Source organism: Corvus cornix, chromosome 14 (genome assembly GCF_000738735.6).
Source record: "Corvus cornix cornix isolate S_Up_H32 chromosome 14, ASM73873v5, whole genome shotgun sequence".
NCBI classification, from domain to species: Eukaryota; Metazoa; Chordata; class Aves; order Passeriformes; family Corvidae; genus Corvus; species Corvus cornix.
Genome location: NC_046344.1, coordinates 10,178,459 through 10,193,029, shown reverse-complemented (window position 1 = coordinate 10,193,029; position 14,571 = coordinate 10,178,459). Strand labels below are relative to the sequence as shown.

The following is a 14,571-nucleotide window of genomic DNA, read 5'->3' as shown; positions in this document are numbered from 1 at the left end:
TAAAACCTCAAGGTAGCAGCCAGTGTGACCAGTGCTCCCTGCAGTACCCAGTACTTTAATTTTATGTTCCATATTCACAAAGCAGGAAGACTGTTCTGAAGTTGACATTTCTAACAGCCAGACCTATAATGAATTTAAAGCAAATAAGACCTTAGAAGCCCTAAATTGAAACCAGGATTGAAACCCTTTGAACGTGCATTTTGAATATGTATTTTGAAATCAGATTTATGTAGTTTATTTTATTTTATAGTCTGCTTTGAATACTTGTAAAAGAATTGAGAAACCTACCCTGAATGCCATGACCTCCAGGCAGCTTTGGGAAGAGTCCAGTGTAAGTGCCTGTTAGCTTTATCTCTTTGCCATCCCACAGGGCAATGTGCCTCAGCAGACGTGTTCTGTTGCCTTTTTGGTAAATTGTCATAAATACAAGTTGCCTTGGAAGAATTTTAAACTAAAAATAAAAGAGGGAAAACATTAAACCCCAAGTTCTCTGAGAAGTTGAAAACCTAAGTGTAATTTTGGTACCCCAAAGTCCTGTGGAGTCTGTAGGAATGTGTTTTTATAGGTTCTAGTACAATGATACTCTAAGCCCACTATTCTCATACAAGCAACTATTCATTTCTACTTGTCTTCATTTCTACAGAAAGTCATCTTTACAAATGATGGAATGTACATAAACAACTGAGTATTCCCTTTACAACAGTCTTTGATTATTATACAGTTTTTCTTTTATCTCACAGAACAATTCTTACAATATCAAGAGTCCCACTATTACAGAATAAATCCAGCAGACAGCACAAACAACAATAGGTATTGTGACATCTTTTCATATTTAGAAAAAGAAATGTGTGATACCTGTATAATAAAAACTGGCAATTGTTCAGTTTGTAACACATTATTTTTCTTATTCCCTATAAATCCTATATGTGTGCTCCATCTATAGGAGCAAACAAATATGAACTCAAACTAATCCACAATCAAATGTTTGCTCATGCTACTGGAGAAATCAAGGGCTGAACACCTCACACAGCAGGAGCTGCGTTTGCCCTTCACTGCTTGGCAGCCACCCCCTGAGTGCCCTCCTGTCACAGCCTGCCTTTGCCATCATTGGGTGGTACCAACCTGGGCCATGGTCTGTGCCACTTCAATGGCATTACTGTAGCTGGCTCCAGTGAAAGTTAGGTTTGCTGAAATATTGAAATCCCTTTTTTCCATCCTGAGGTGGAGTTTGCCTTTTGCTTCACTCATATCATAATTTACCTTTTCATGTTCCCATTAAATTTAAAAAAAAAAAAAAAAAGAAAAAAGAAAAAACTGGGATTGTTAACATCTTTAAATACAGGAACATCCTCAACAATAACGAAAATGTTAGAGACCCTAGTACTAGAAATAAAGCAGCTTGATTCCTAAAATACTTTGCAGTGATGTATGCAATGGATTACTTGCAGATAGTTACCTTAGAAGACACTTCTGCTGCACAGGGGAAGTACGGTAGAAAGAAGGGATGAGTCTGGAGTGCTTTTATATTCAACTCTTCACTAAAGGGAAGAAATGAACTTTTGTTCAACACTGTATCAGAAGGTCCACTCTGGCTGGCAGCACAAGTTCATCTGAGTTAGCTCCAAGTCTGCCACAGCTTTTAGAGTTACAAACAGCAGTGCCTTCCATTGAACACAGCCAGCTCCCAGTTTTTGATGCATTCACACAAAATTACCACCTCTGAGCTCAATAAAAAAATCTGTGTATGCATCCCAGGGACAAAATGTAGCCCACTGGAGCAGAAATTACTTTGCCATAGCAAATGCCTCAGCTTTTTAAAAATGAGAAAGGTATGTTGGAATCTGACTTTGGAAGCACTGTCATGGTTTACAAACTTAGAATTTACAATTCTCAGAGATTTTAACAGAACTTACAACACCTCTCAATGCAAAGGTTTTTTGCTAGAAACTTAAGAAATATCTGAAATACCCCAAGGCTGAAAATATCAACCTATTAAACACCCTTTAAAGCCTACAGTTTTGTGCAGATACAGCCATAATGATACCAACTTAGCAAACCAAGGCTCCATAATTTTACAAGTTTCAACTGTGCCAAAACAATTTAATCAATTATGTCAACTTAAGTTACATTTTTAAGTACTTGTCTGGCTCAGGCCTAGAGTTTTATGGACTCTTCCACTGTCTGCTCCGTGGATGCAGTGTGGGCAGGCAGAGAGACAGGCATGTCCCAAGCTGTGAGGGGAGGAATCTGTCTGCAGCCCTTTAGAAACTCCCTGAGGTTTACAGACTGTTTGGTGTGACTACTCACTTAACCCAGGTTTTGTTATCCATTTCACCAGTGATTTGGTGATTAATACAGTAACTGTTTTCCATGGAATCAAAGTGGCCTAATGACATTTTTTTATAGTGCTCAGAATGACCCTTTTACCCTTGCTGGTCTTTTTTTCTACTGATGGAAAAGGAGAAGTTTGTGTGTTGTTCATAGGTCAGCCTCAGAGCTCCTTCGGTTTCATTTTCAGTCATGACTTCTTGAATTGTTATCTGTGGAGGGGGAAAATAAACAAATCACATGCCATAACTTCTACCCATCATTTAACTTACTTAAAATCATTATCTTGACTGAAGTTTATCTTCCAGACAGGCCTTCTGGATGCTTCCTAGATGTAAACCAAAAGCCTCAAGAAAGGTTTTCCTTTTTTTTTTTTTTTTTTTGTATTTTTCCATAGCTACTCATTTGCATTATTGACAAATATTAGTGTTACTTTCAATGTACCCTTATCTGGTTTAAGTCTAAAGCTACTGGTTCTTGTTTACGTCTCCCCCACTCTCATTTTTCATATACTAGAAAGAAATTGCCTTTTCTCCTTCATTTTTTTTTCTTTTTAAAGAAACAGATGGGGCTCCACAATTTTTTTTTCTCCAGGGCATTTTCTTCCTCCCACAGCTGCTGCATCATCTACAGCTTTATCCTGAAAATGCTAAAGAATCCCTCTGGGAAAGATGAGGGCCGTCTACACCACTTCAATATCAACACTGTCTGTGGGAACAGTAATTTCTGAAGTCCCCTGGTTATACTCATACCTTATACATGAATAAGGCACCTCAAGAATTACCATCTCTGCTTTTATTTTTTTTTTTCATTCAAACATTTAGAGGATAAAAGACATTTCACTAAATATTAATGGAAAAGAAGCCGTGAAAGTGTCTTATACCTTTCAGTAAAATGCTAGCATTAAATATACCTTTGAAACACTGATACTTAATATTCAGGTTTAATATTGATCTAATGTTTATGTTCAGGAAAGTTGACCTTTACTCTTGCATCCTTAGCTACATGTCCTGTTATTTGAAGAGAAGGTGGTGGATCATTTGGAAGTGTTTTTCTGTGTACTACCCTTCAAAAGGGAAGGAAACATTTCAATTAATACTTCTTTCTCCCAAGGGATAAACAGGTACAGCCTTTGTTGATCCTATCAAGTAGTTTGGAATATACATCTACTTCTGTTTATTCAACACTGAAGCATTTTACATATTTGTGCTACGAGTGGTTTAACCAAGCCAAGGAGCTCTCTAGGTATGAAGGACAGCTGTTTTCTACCAAAAGTTCTTTCTACTTTTGTGAGCCCTTTTGGTTGCAAAGTGACAGTAAACATGTGCCTTCCTGAAAAGATTAACCCTGAAACCAGGGATTTCAGGTACCTGACCAGGTTCCTTGGAAACAGACCACTAGCTTTGTACTTAAGTTAAACTAGGATTCAGATAAATTGGGCCAGGTCAGCTCTCAGCTGCACTTGCATAAACCTGGAGTAATTTTACTGAGCCCACTGGAAGTGTTCTGGATTAATGCAAATGTACCTCAAGTGACAGCTTGAATCAAAGCACAGCAAAAGTTCTGTGGTGCGTTACCTTAAAAAAGAAGGGAAGTCCCAGGTGATGGAAAAGTGATACTGAGTGCTTTACCTCTGCCATGAACACAAATATACCAAAGAGTTCAGAGTCTGTGTCAACATCCACAGTCACAGCTACATCTTTCTCGTCATACTGGATTTCACAGATAGTCTTGGCTTTGTTTTCTATATAGAAGGGACAAAACAGTGCCAATTTGAGCAGCTAATTTTTGAGAAATTTCAGTTCTGCCTGCATAAAATCAATCCAGCCAGCTTTTGGGTTAATACATTCATCAAGACAGTCATCATTCAGCATTACAAAAACTTTGGCCTATGGTTGAAGAAGGGCAGAGTTTTTCTGGATGTCCTTGAATTTTGTCCTTACAAAGTCTTGTGGTAACAGAGCTTGTGTACCCACATCCAGTGTTAAGTGGCAAGTCATTTCCTGTCAGGAATGTGTTTGTGCAGCTAGAGCTGACTAATCCATACAGCCAACTGCATCCCTGGCCTGTAGCAGCCTCTTCCAGGGAAGAGCTCTGAGCTGTTCTGACCTCCACTGACTCCTTTGGTTCCAGCTACAGCAACTCAACAATGTCCAAAGAGCGTGACCTGAAGGCCTTCCCCCACTTTCCTACCAGCTTTTCATTTTTGAAAAGGAAAATATGAGACTGCTAAAAAGATAAAAATGAGATGAGAGATGTGAAACCCCCCCCAAATTCTTTATGATAAGACAAAACCCACAGAAATGAATGCAATCACATGGTGACTGTGGCTGTCCTGAGAGCAACCTCTCATCTTGCTGCTTTTTTTCTGAGTGGGTGCAAGGAGATGATGCCACTCACACTAGTATTGATTCAGTGCCTGCTAACCTCAGTAATTCCTGCCCTTTGGTGCTCTCACTGTTGTTGAGTTTTCTTCAAACATGAATGTATTCCCCTGGGGGCATTTAAGGTACCTGATCACAGTGTAAGAGGGATATGCAGGTAGGATTTATGCCAGGGCAAGCTTTGAGGGTAGACTGGCTTCATCAGCTAATCACAGATACACTTTCAGAATGACAATTTTACTTACAAACAAGATAAAACTTCTTTTTAGGTACTACCAGGAAATCTTAGTTTGTAGCTGTTGAAGGAACAGCTAAAACATCCTCAAAGAGCTATTATAGAATAAAAAAATTCCTGGCAGGTACCCACCTGATTTCTGTAAACTGAGAATCAAGTTGATTGCCTTAGGGTAGCCAGATGCTTGGAGAACCTCACTGCTGTGCACACTCTGGCAGAAGATATCCACTTGGTGGCCAACATAATAGGAGTTTATTACGTATGTCATTGATGTTTCTCCAGCTGCAATGTGCACATATCTCTCTTGAGTAGTGGTTCTCCCTTGAAAAACCACATCTACCTAGAAAATTACATGTAGATATAAGTTCTCAAAACAATATTTAAATACTATTTAATCTTGAGACAGGAGAAAATGGAAGTGAAAGAAAATTCTTTAGTCTATACTTATGTCAAAACCTGTCCATTAACAAAATGTATCTTGGCCTTTCATTAATCATCCTTGACTTTCCAGTATGAAGCTCATTCAACCGAATGAATGTCAAGCCATGCCAGCCTCACTGATCTATATCAAATTCTCATGAGGTTCTCTTTTATCCTACAAACACAACTTCCTTTATATAAAAGATACTTAACCTACACCTACTGACAGTATTTATCAGATAGTAGGTACTCCAATACTCCCCTGAAAATAGCACCCAAGGAAATACTTCTTTAAGTATAAAATTCCCATTAAAGAGCACAGGAGCACTATTCCAGTCCCTGGTGCAATGTGCTCAAGCTATTCTCCTGTAGAGTTACTGTATCAACAATACCCAGTCTACTAACCCTAATCAGAATGGAAGAACCTCATTCAGAAAGCAGTCAAGAAGAAATTTTCCATTTCAGTAGTTCAGGTTTTAGCCATCCACAGTTTTTAAATATCAGAAAATGTCAGCTTCCATCCTGTACCTTATGAAATGGTAGTTTTTATTCAAGCCACGGGCTTGAATTACATCATTATCCAGGACAATAATTGTAATTTTTAAAAAAACCAAAACAAAACAACAAAACCACCAAACTACCTGTAAAGTTGATGGGATTCTGGCTTGTAGCAGCCATGGCAAAGTGTGATGGAAGTTCCCTGTTATGTTGGTACTTGTTTCAAACTCCTGGATTTGTCCTTCAAGAGTTGTTAAGTGAGCGCCATAAAGTACTTTCAAACTAAAGCTCCTGGTCACTTTGAGGTTCAAGACAGTCTGTGTGCAACAAAAGTAGATTGTGAAAAGACAGAATTGTAAAACTTAAAGCTCCTGCTGGTCAGGATTCTTTCTTTGGTTGAGACAGTATCATCTCAAAGATGTGTCAAAAAATGCATCTTTTATCATTTTATAACACAACATAGTTACAAATGTCCCTTTTATTTTACAATTCAACCATTTAATGCATATTCTCCAGTATGGCCATGCCTTAGTGGTATTGAAGCAGCTACATGGTTAATAAACAGTAAGTGGTTTTTTGGAAGTCTTGTGTTTCTCAGATAAAAAAATGTGCCAGGTAGTCTGGGAGGGAAATACCATTTGGAAAGGATCCAGTGAAATCCCACCAATGCTCCCCTCTGCCCTGTGTGTCCAGGGGACATTGCAGCTCTGTCAGACACACAAATGCAGTGCCCTCCTCTCACTCCACACTGGGAGCCAAGCTCCAACCCCAGGCCTGTGGAAAGTCCTGATCTAAGCTATTCTCCCATGAGAACAAACTGAGCTTCTGCACTCCCCTCAAGAGCAAAGGGAGCATCTGGACTCCCCCTTCACCAAAACACCAAGCGCGTAAAGTCACATCTACAGCCGCTGGTCTTCGCCATCTCGCTTCCACAGCTGCTGCTCCCCGCGTGGCATGACTCCACAATCATGTCTCCCCAGCCATTGATAACCTACCTGAAACTCAATCCTGTCTTTTATTTGCAAAGTCTTCAATGTCTCTATGTTATGAGCAAGTTTGTAGTTAAGAGACACAACATCCAACTTCTGGACAAAATTCAGTTCTTCCGTAATCTGCTCAGTCCAAGTAAATATGACAAAAGTTAACTGTGGCACATCTCTGATACGGAGACTTCTCTGAATAATGTAATTATTGGGCTAATTACACATTAGAATAAAATTATGAAAACTGTGAAAACTTTATGGTGAAGGATTGTCTAATTTTTTTAGAAGTCACAACTTCGTACTATAAGAGGGAATATGCTGCACCAAGTGAAGATACCTGATAAGGAAGGTTTGATATAATTTACAAATGGGAGTCATGGATCATTGCTGATGTCAAATTTGTTGCACAGAAGGAGTGGCTGGAAGATACTGCCTTCATTTAATTAAGGTTGTTAGAAGCAAACCAGCCCCAGCAGAGTATTGCTTTTGGGTTGTTTGCAGAAACAATATTTAGCAAGCCAATTAGCTCACTTCAACCTCTATTTCACATATTACTGACATGGAGGAGACACTTACTTGCTTGCTGTTCACACAGAAATGAATAAATCCTTTATAGAAGTCAGTGTTTTTTTCTGATATCACATCAAGTAACACTCTCATGGGAATGCCAATGTCAGCAGCTCCTTGAATGTTATGGGTTAGCACCACATCCAACTCTTGCCTTTCCTGTTAATATTTCACAGCATAGATAGCAAAGCACGTGTAGAATCCAAAGCTTGCTGCAATACAGAGCTCAAACCAGAAATCTGTCTGTCCTACATTTAATATTAATTAAACTCCCACTAGCTATGTTGTTTGTCTATGGCACAGAAACATGCAAAAGTTACCAGTTGTGGCAGGAAAGTGAAATATCATGAGGAAACAGATACTTGTGTGTGTTCTCTACTCTCCTGCTCTGATGGCAAGAGAAGCCAAACTTGTAATTGTCAACAGAGAAGCCAGAGATTCACAGCCTTTCCTGTGCTGCTGTCTCACTGAATAAACAAACAGCTGTGTCTGAATAATCACTGCCTATTATTTTGCAGGGTAAATCACAGTGATATAAGGAACATCCAACAGTACAATACAAACAACAAAAATTTACACATAAAGAGCATGACAAGGAAATGATTCAGGAAGTGCCAGAGCCTGTATCCTATTATCCTATACATCGGTTACTGCACACTGAAGGTGCCAAATTTTCAAAGATTTTGTTATTTTATTTTTATTCCAGGATTTATTACTAAAGCTTGACTATTTGTTCCAAATAAAATAGGTTAGAGTACATTACTCAGTACTTTGTACACAAACTCCAACAGCCTGCAGGGTACTCACATTAGTGACTTTTAGTATAAGGAGTCCTCGGAATTTACTTTTATCAACAGTGATCAACGTCTGTGAATCTAGGTTCATTTTATCCATTAAAAGGTAGCCTGAACCATCAATTTTCACTGGTGCTCCAAGATCCTGTAAAAGAAGAAAAAAATTTTAAAAATTCACCACCACTTAACCACAAATACATCATACCCCTGAAACTTTTAATTCCTACTAGTAGCTTTAATAACACCTAGCTGTAAAATCAAATATATCAGGCAGCATAGCCACAGGATGTTCCACAAATCTTGACAGCTTTTTAATACATTTTATAAATTTTGTCTTTTTTATTTTGAATATGTCTGAATATTTTTGATAAATGAGTCAGCATAAATATAACACTGGGCAATGTGGCAGCTCTTCCCGCCTAAATGAAAAGTTAGTTAATCTTCTATGTTTGGCATTGTCCCAGTGGCCCAATGCATCCATAAATTCAATGAAACCAGACAGTATACATAAGGTTATTATGGCAGTTCTGGTTTTGGGAAAGGGCAGATGAATCATATCTTTGTATACTCAGATTTTCCTTGACTTGCATATTGAATTCACAGATCATACTGTGATAACATGTCTCTCAAACTTTCCACACACTGTATTTTAGAAGATTATCTATTTACTTCATATATTTTTAAACTATTTCAAAGTTTGTTTCTCAGACTGCTGAGAGGCTGTAACTGCTGATACAGCCAAAGACAACTTTGAATAATCATTATTTCTTGAATATAAAAACCCTGCAGAATTCTCAACCATGTTTTAGAAAACACATCAGAGCTAGTACAAGCAAGTGCATTATCTGCAGGTACTGATTAACAGAAAATTTGGCTTATGCCATATGAAAAAACCTATGAATGACTGGCTCCAAAAGTAAGATGCAGCATCAAAAGAGAATGTTTTTATTACTTCTCTGCTACAACCTTGAAATCCTTAGATTATTCTCTTTTGACTTTAGCAGGTACAATTCAACATCAAAGAAGGAAATTCTTTTCCATACCTGAATTGTTTGGCACTGGTTTTCTATAAGTATTTTCCACTGAAGGTTCTTTTCAGGGTCAAAGTCCCCATTCATTTGAATCTCACAGGCTCCCAATTTCATCCCAATTCCAATAAGATATTTTGAGTGTTTCCATGCAGTGATGGACAGCTCATTTTCCCTTGGGATTTCCTTCAGCTGGGGGACATCATGCCTGAATTGAACTTTCAGAGTAATCCTTGGCTTGCACTCTGCTCTCACTTCAAGATGGGCACTTTTGCCTTCTGTTTCCAGGACAGAGAGAAGCTCTGCCTGGCACTTGTCTTTCTGAATGGATCCTGTGAGCCGTGACTGAGTTGGGAAACTGAGATCCTATCAAGAATTAAACAAAAAATCCTTGACAAATATACAAACACTTTAAGACAAGTGTGTATTGCATTATACAGTATCAGAGACAAAACCTACAATCTCCATGCTGCCATTTTTCCCCCTCTCTACAAGAAAGGTTGTGATTTTTCCTGAATAGGACCTGATGGAAGATTTAAGGACTGTCCTGCAGAATTCACAATTTCTGTATCTTTACAAAGTTTTACATTTACAAAAATACAAAATACCTGTTTCTTCAGATTAGCAAAGTTTACTGAACATTCTATGCTTCATTCAGACTACACCAATCTCAGTTTTCAAACAAATTAACATACAAAAAAATCATAGGCCTAACAGACATTCTTGCATCTGGTTGTACAAGCTTTGGTTTTTTTAATAATTAAACTTCCAGCTTGTCTTGTGCAATATTCCAAATGAAATGTTTCTTCTCATTCTTTCAAAGGATTTCTAAAAGCACTGAAAATTCTACTATTTTTAATAGTTTAAGGGGTTTTCAGTCCCTCTTCACTACAACTTTCCTGTCATTTTTATTTTTATGTTGCCACATTGTAGTTGAGAAAGTTACTCAATTTGAGGATTTGAAAGCAAAATATAAATGCCTATGAACATCTAGAAAAAAACCCTAATTTTCCCATAGTAATTCTTTCTAATGTAGTCAGTGGGGCTAACTGGAAAAATCAAGGAAATTCTATTTTAATATAATCTACACAGACCAGGGAATTTGTTTTTGCCAGAGTTCAGGCTAAGATTGCTGTTCAGCCTTAGAGGGCAGTGTCGGCCTGTGAAGGCAACAGGCAGCAAAGGCTGAGCTAATCTCCAGAGAGCACCTGTGAGCAGGACGTGAGACACTGCCTCTGCCTAATGCTGTGAGACAGGTGTGCCTTTACAGTGCCTTTCCAACACTCCAGCACTGTTATTTAAGCTAAAAGCCTCATGGCCTTCATTTGATCCCAAAACTCTCTTTAAAAGCTTCCCAGAACTACCTGCAGAAGTTGACAGTCTGTTTCTGTTTCCAGTGTCCAGTCAGCTTTATTCTGAATAGAGAAATCCCCTCTAGCCCTCAGTGTGCATCTGCCAGCCTGCAGCAGGAAAATGCCCTCTGTGGTGGAGTCTGTGGCTGCAGAGAACAAGACAGAGTTTTCAAAAGGCAGCCCAAGCTGGCTGAGCCAGGGAAGTGAATGCTTGAGCATCCCTTGGAGTGTATATTCATGCTTGCAGGAGGTGTCTATCTGCACATCCACTGCTCTGCCATCACACTGCAGGTTCATTAACAAGCCCACGTTGCAGATGTTCTGTCGAAATGAGCCCCCCAAGACTGCAGCACGAGGCAATCCCATCCTCTGCAACAGAAAAGATTACACTGTTTGAAACACACAAGGTAAAGCAACTGTCTTCCTAATTTGTTTCTAATTCAAGAGAAAGCATTTCTTCTTTCTGAAACAATCTGCTTTTGGAAAGGACCATACAAGACAGGCTTGTTTCATAGAGAAATCAGAAATTTCTCTGTGAAAAACCTGAAAAAAAAATGGGGAGGAAAGGGCAGGGGGTGGGGAAGAAGAATAAATCCTACAATAGCCTTTTCATAAATAATATAGAAGAAACAAATCTTAACCTCCACAATTACAAAACAAAAGGACATGCTTTTCACTAGATTTTAGGAAAAAAGTTTGTTTTAATTAAAAAACTATTATTAAGCAACATTTTTATGGCAACAGTAACATCTACCATTGTATTACTCCAAATTATCATCTTCAAATACACTTCCCCCTGCAAGTGCTCTGACTCATTGTTCTGCCAGAACAATTTTAATGACCAAAATTGGCCTGTCCATAAATGTGTCAGGAGACAGCTTTCTGTGAGTCAGTGATGTGAAATACACAGACTGGAAGGGCATGCAGAAAACAAACTGGGCTTACCTCTAGACTGATGCACTTGTTTCTAAGAGCAAGTATCCATCCTGTCTCATTGCTTGCCAGGCTCACTTCTCCATCAACTTCCAAAGTGCAAGGCCCAAGGACAATACCAAGGATGCCCTTGTACTTGTCACTTATCATGGCTGACATCTTCAGTTGGTTCTCTCTGGCAATTCCCAAAGAATGAAGTGAAGGCAAAGAATGCTGGAAGTCGATTTCTAAATGAGGCTGGGTGTTAGTGGTGGCACAGAGTTGCAGGCAGGCAAACAGGTCATGAAAAGAAACATGTCCAAAGAAGATGACAGTAAAGTTGCTGGTAAATATTGACCCATTCAGTGAAACTCTTGCTGGAGTCTGAAAAATTACAGAAAACTGTTGTCAAGTTTGCTTTCCTGTCAGGTCACATACTGTTTTTAAAAGCCCATATTAATAGAAGAGAACTGTTCTCCTACACCATTTTGTATTCATCCTACGTAATTATAAATGCAGAAACAAATGGAGAAATGGCCTAAAGCCTTTAGAGTTCCATATTAGAAATAACAGGAAGAAAACCCAAACCAACAATTAAGGGAGTGAAAATATTTGAAAGTGCACACAAAACTTCCAGGTAGTTCAAGTTCATTTCTAAATGTCTACACTTTAATACTTAGATTCCCTTCATGGTAGTTAAGACATTGTGTTATTGAGAGCAAAGTTTACAAATTAAGCCAGTACCTCAAAATGATGAAATGCAATTGCACCATTGCAAAGGCCAGAAAGTTGTTTGTTAGCAGATTCTCCACTGCATGCAACCTGTTGACGTTGTCAACAAAGCACATTCAGAGCACGAAGAAAAGCAGGTAGGACTAAAATTCAAAGGAGCAAGTTACAGGGCTGCTTTAAGGATCAAATGGATGAAGGTTCCAAAACACAGATTTAAGATTAAAGGTTAAAGTTCAGTTTCAAAAAGATAAACAGTTCAGTGTTTAGTGCACTAAATATATTACAACATTCAGCAGGATTTCTGCAAACCTCCAGTACACGTGGAACAATGTCCATCAGTCCTCTCACATCATGGTGAAATGAAAGAGAAATTTCCATAGCAATGCCAGTGGTTTTCTTCTCTATTTCAATTTTGAGCTGCTCTGTCTCCACAGTGGTTGTTACCCCTGCAGCAATCTTTCTGGAGAAATTCTGTGCACAGAAGAAATCAAATCATGGAAAGAAACAAACAACAACATCCCAGCAACAAATGGGAAAGGCAGAGTCTGTTTCACTGTGCTTAAACATCACAGCTTGTGTCAGGGCACCAGCACTGGTAAAATAAAAGTGCAAATTCATCAAGGCAGCCTCATTTCTAATAGAGATTTTAGTGTTATGCCAGACCTTCAAAATTCAATGCACCACTAATTCTTCTGGCTCCAAAACAGATTGAGAACATTCAGTACCCTGAAGGATTTGAGCCCTCAGGCACAAACAATTAAAGCAGTAACACTACTAAAAAGCAAGGCAAAGGAATTTTAGAATTCTTTCTCTGCACACCTGTGTGTCTCACCCTACCATAGTGGTTGAACCCAGCCAAATATTAGCAAGTGACTTGATGTCTGAGATAGCAAAGGATTCTTTCATGGAAAGATAATCTGCAATACCAAAGAGCTGTAATGTTGTTCACAGATCTATAGCAGAAATGCAGATAGAGAGAGCACTGGCAAAGCAACACCATACCAAGAATCATGGTCCATAGTGCTTCAGTGGGTAGGAAGTTTCAAAGGGAAAGCCGTGCTAACCACCCTTCTCCTCTTTAGCAGCCATCCAAAGGATGACATCAGGACCAGTTAAATCCAGTACCAGATGCAATGCAGGCCTGAGGCTGACACCTGATGGCTGCACACCTTAGGCCTGCTGGTCCACATCCCATTTATAAGGGAAAGATAAATGAGAACTGAATGTAGTATCTCATTTAGTCTAGATTCAGCTCCAAGAGCTCAGATGACAGGTCAACAGTATGACAAGGAGCCAGACAACACCTTTCTTTCACACAGTAATTTAGTACAGCTCAAAAACGGAGCAGCTTTTAAAACAAATACACACAGTGCACAGGAAAAGCCTAGAGTTATTATATATACACAAATTGTCATCCCAGAAATGAAATTTTCACAGGCAGAACTCTTCTTACCTCATAATAGGCAGCAGCTTCTACAAAAAAAGGAATCCCATGTTTCTTTATCTTTGAGATGTTGTGCTCTAAGCTCACAGATAGCTGGGATTTTGGAGGCTCTGTGGCCAGTCCAAACACAGCAGCAATCCTTTCACTGCCACTCTGCAGGGCTATGGCAGTGGTGTGATTTCTTGTGCCATGCTCACATGTGGCAGTAAGGATGCCTTCCAATGGCAACCCTATTGACAGGGAGGGAGGGAAGGAAAATCAACACAGCACTTCCGGGTTGTCATTATCCAATACAGAGAATATGTATTACAGATCAAAAGAAGCCTTCTGTAGTTCTTCGTAAGAAAAGATACACCTTTATAAAAAAATGTGATCACTTTACTAATATTTATAGAAGGACATGATCTACCAGGTGAAAATTGTATTGAAATGGGACTGCTAAATTAAAATGTGGCATTCACTTTGGAAATCAGGGATTTTCCTTTTCTTAATAAAGGATATCTACCAATTGGTATTGTGTCCAGCTCCAGAAATCAGCTGTCCAAAAGATTCAGAACAGATTTATTCTGTCCAAAAGAACCCATGCAAAATTACTAATAATTCCAGTTCATGAAAACCCACTGCTTTGCTTAGGAAACAACACTTGGCATAAAACTATACTTAGAGGAACTGGTCAACTTAGATCCTGTGCAGGAGCACAGATATACAAAAGAGAAACAATTTACTCTGAAGTATTTCAAAACTCTTTGAATTATTTCTGTGTCCATTTTACTGTATTTTCTCAACAACATTAAAAAGAATGCTGCTAAGACTGGATCACATTTTGTTCTAGTGTGAGCAAACACAACTCATCTATTTCCACTGGTCAGCAGTCATTTAGATAAATTCACCTTG

The 14,571-nt window shown here is 38.8% G+C and overlaps 1 protein-coding gene across 1 annotated transcript in view; it reads right to left on the bottom strand.

The window, feature by feature from the left end:
• The window catches only part of LOC104684974, a 75,338-nt gene that overhangs the window by 20,610 nt on the left and 40,157 nt on the right, over positions 1-14,571 (bottom strand). The window contains exons 38-53 of the mRNA XM_019281641.3: positions 13,687-13,907; positions 12,543-12,704; positions 12,246-12,323; positions 11,535-11,885; positions 10,602-10,958; positions 9,253-9,603; positions 8,223-8,354; positions 7,425-7,574; positions 6,861-6,977; positions 6,009-6,182; positions 5,080-5,287; positions 3,906-4,072; positions 2,428-2,540; positions 1,457-1,538; positions 1,123-1,260; positions 289-451 (exon numbers count right to left, since the gene is read on the bottom strand). Coding sequence (XP_019137186.3) covers positions 289-451; positions 1,123-1,260; positions 1,457-1,538; positions 2,428-2,540; positions 3,906-4,072; positions 5,080-5,287; positions 6,009-6,182; positions 6,861-6,977; positions 7,425-7,574; positions 8,223-8,354; positions 9,253-9,603; positions 10,602-10,958; positions 11,535-11,885; positions 12,246-12,323; positions 12,543-12,704; positions 13,687-13,907 — 2,964 coding nt within the window. The remainder of the gene's footprint in view (positions 1-288; positions 452-1,122; positions 1,261-1,456; positions 1,539-2,427; positions 2,541-3,905; positions 4,073-5,079; positions 5,288-6,008; positions 6,183-6,860; positions 6,978-7,424; positions 7,575-8,222; positions 8,355-9,252; positions 9,604-10,601; positions 10,959-11,534; positions 11,886-12,245; positions 12,324-12,542; positions 12,705-13,686; positions 13,908-14,571) is intronic.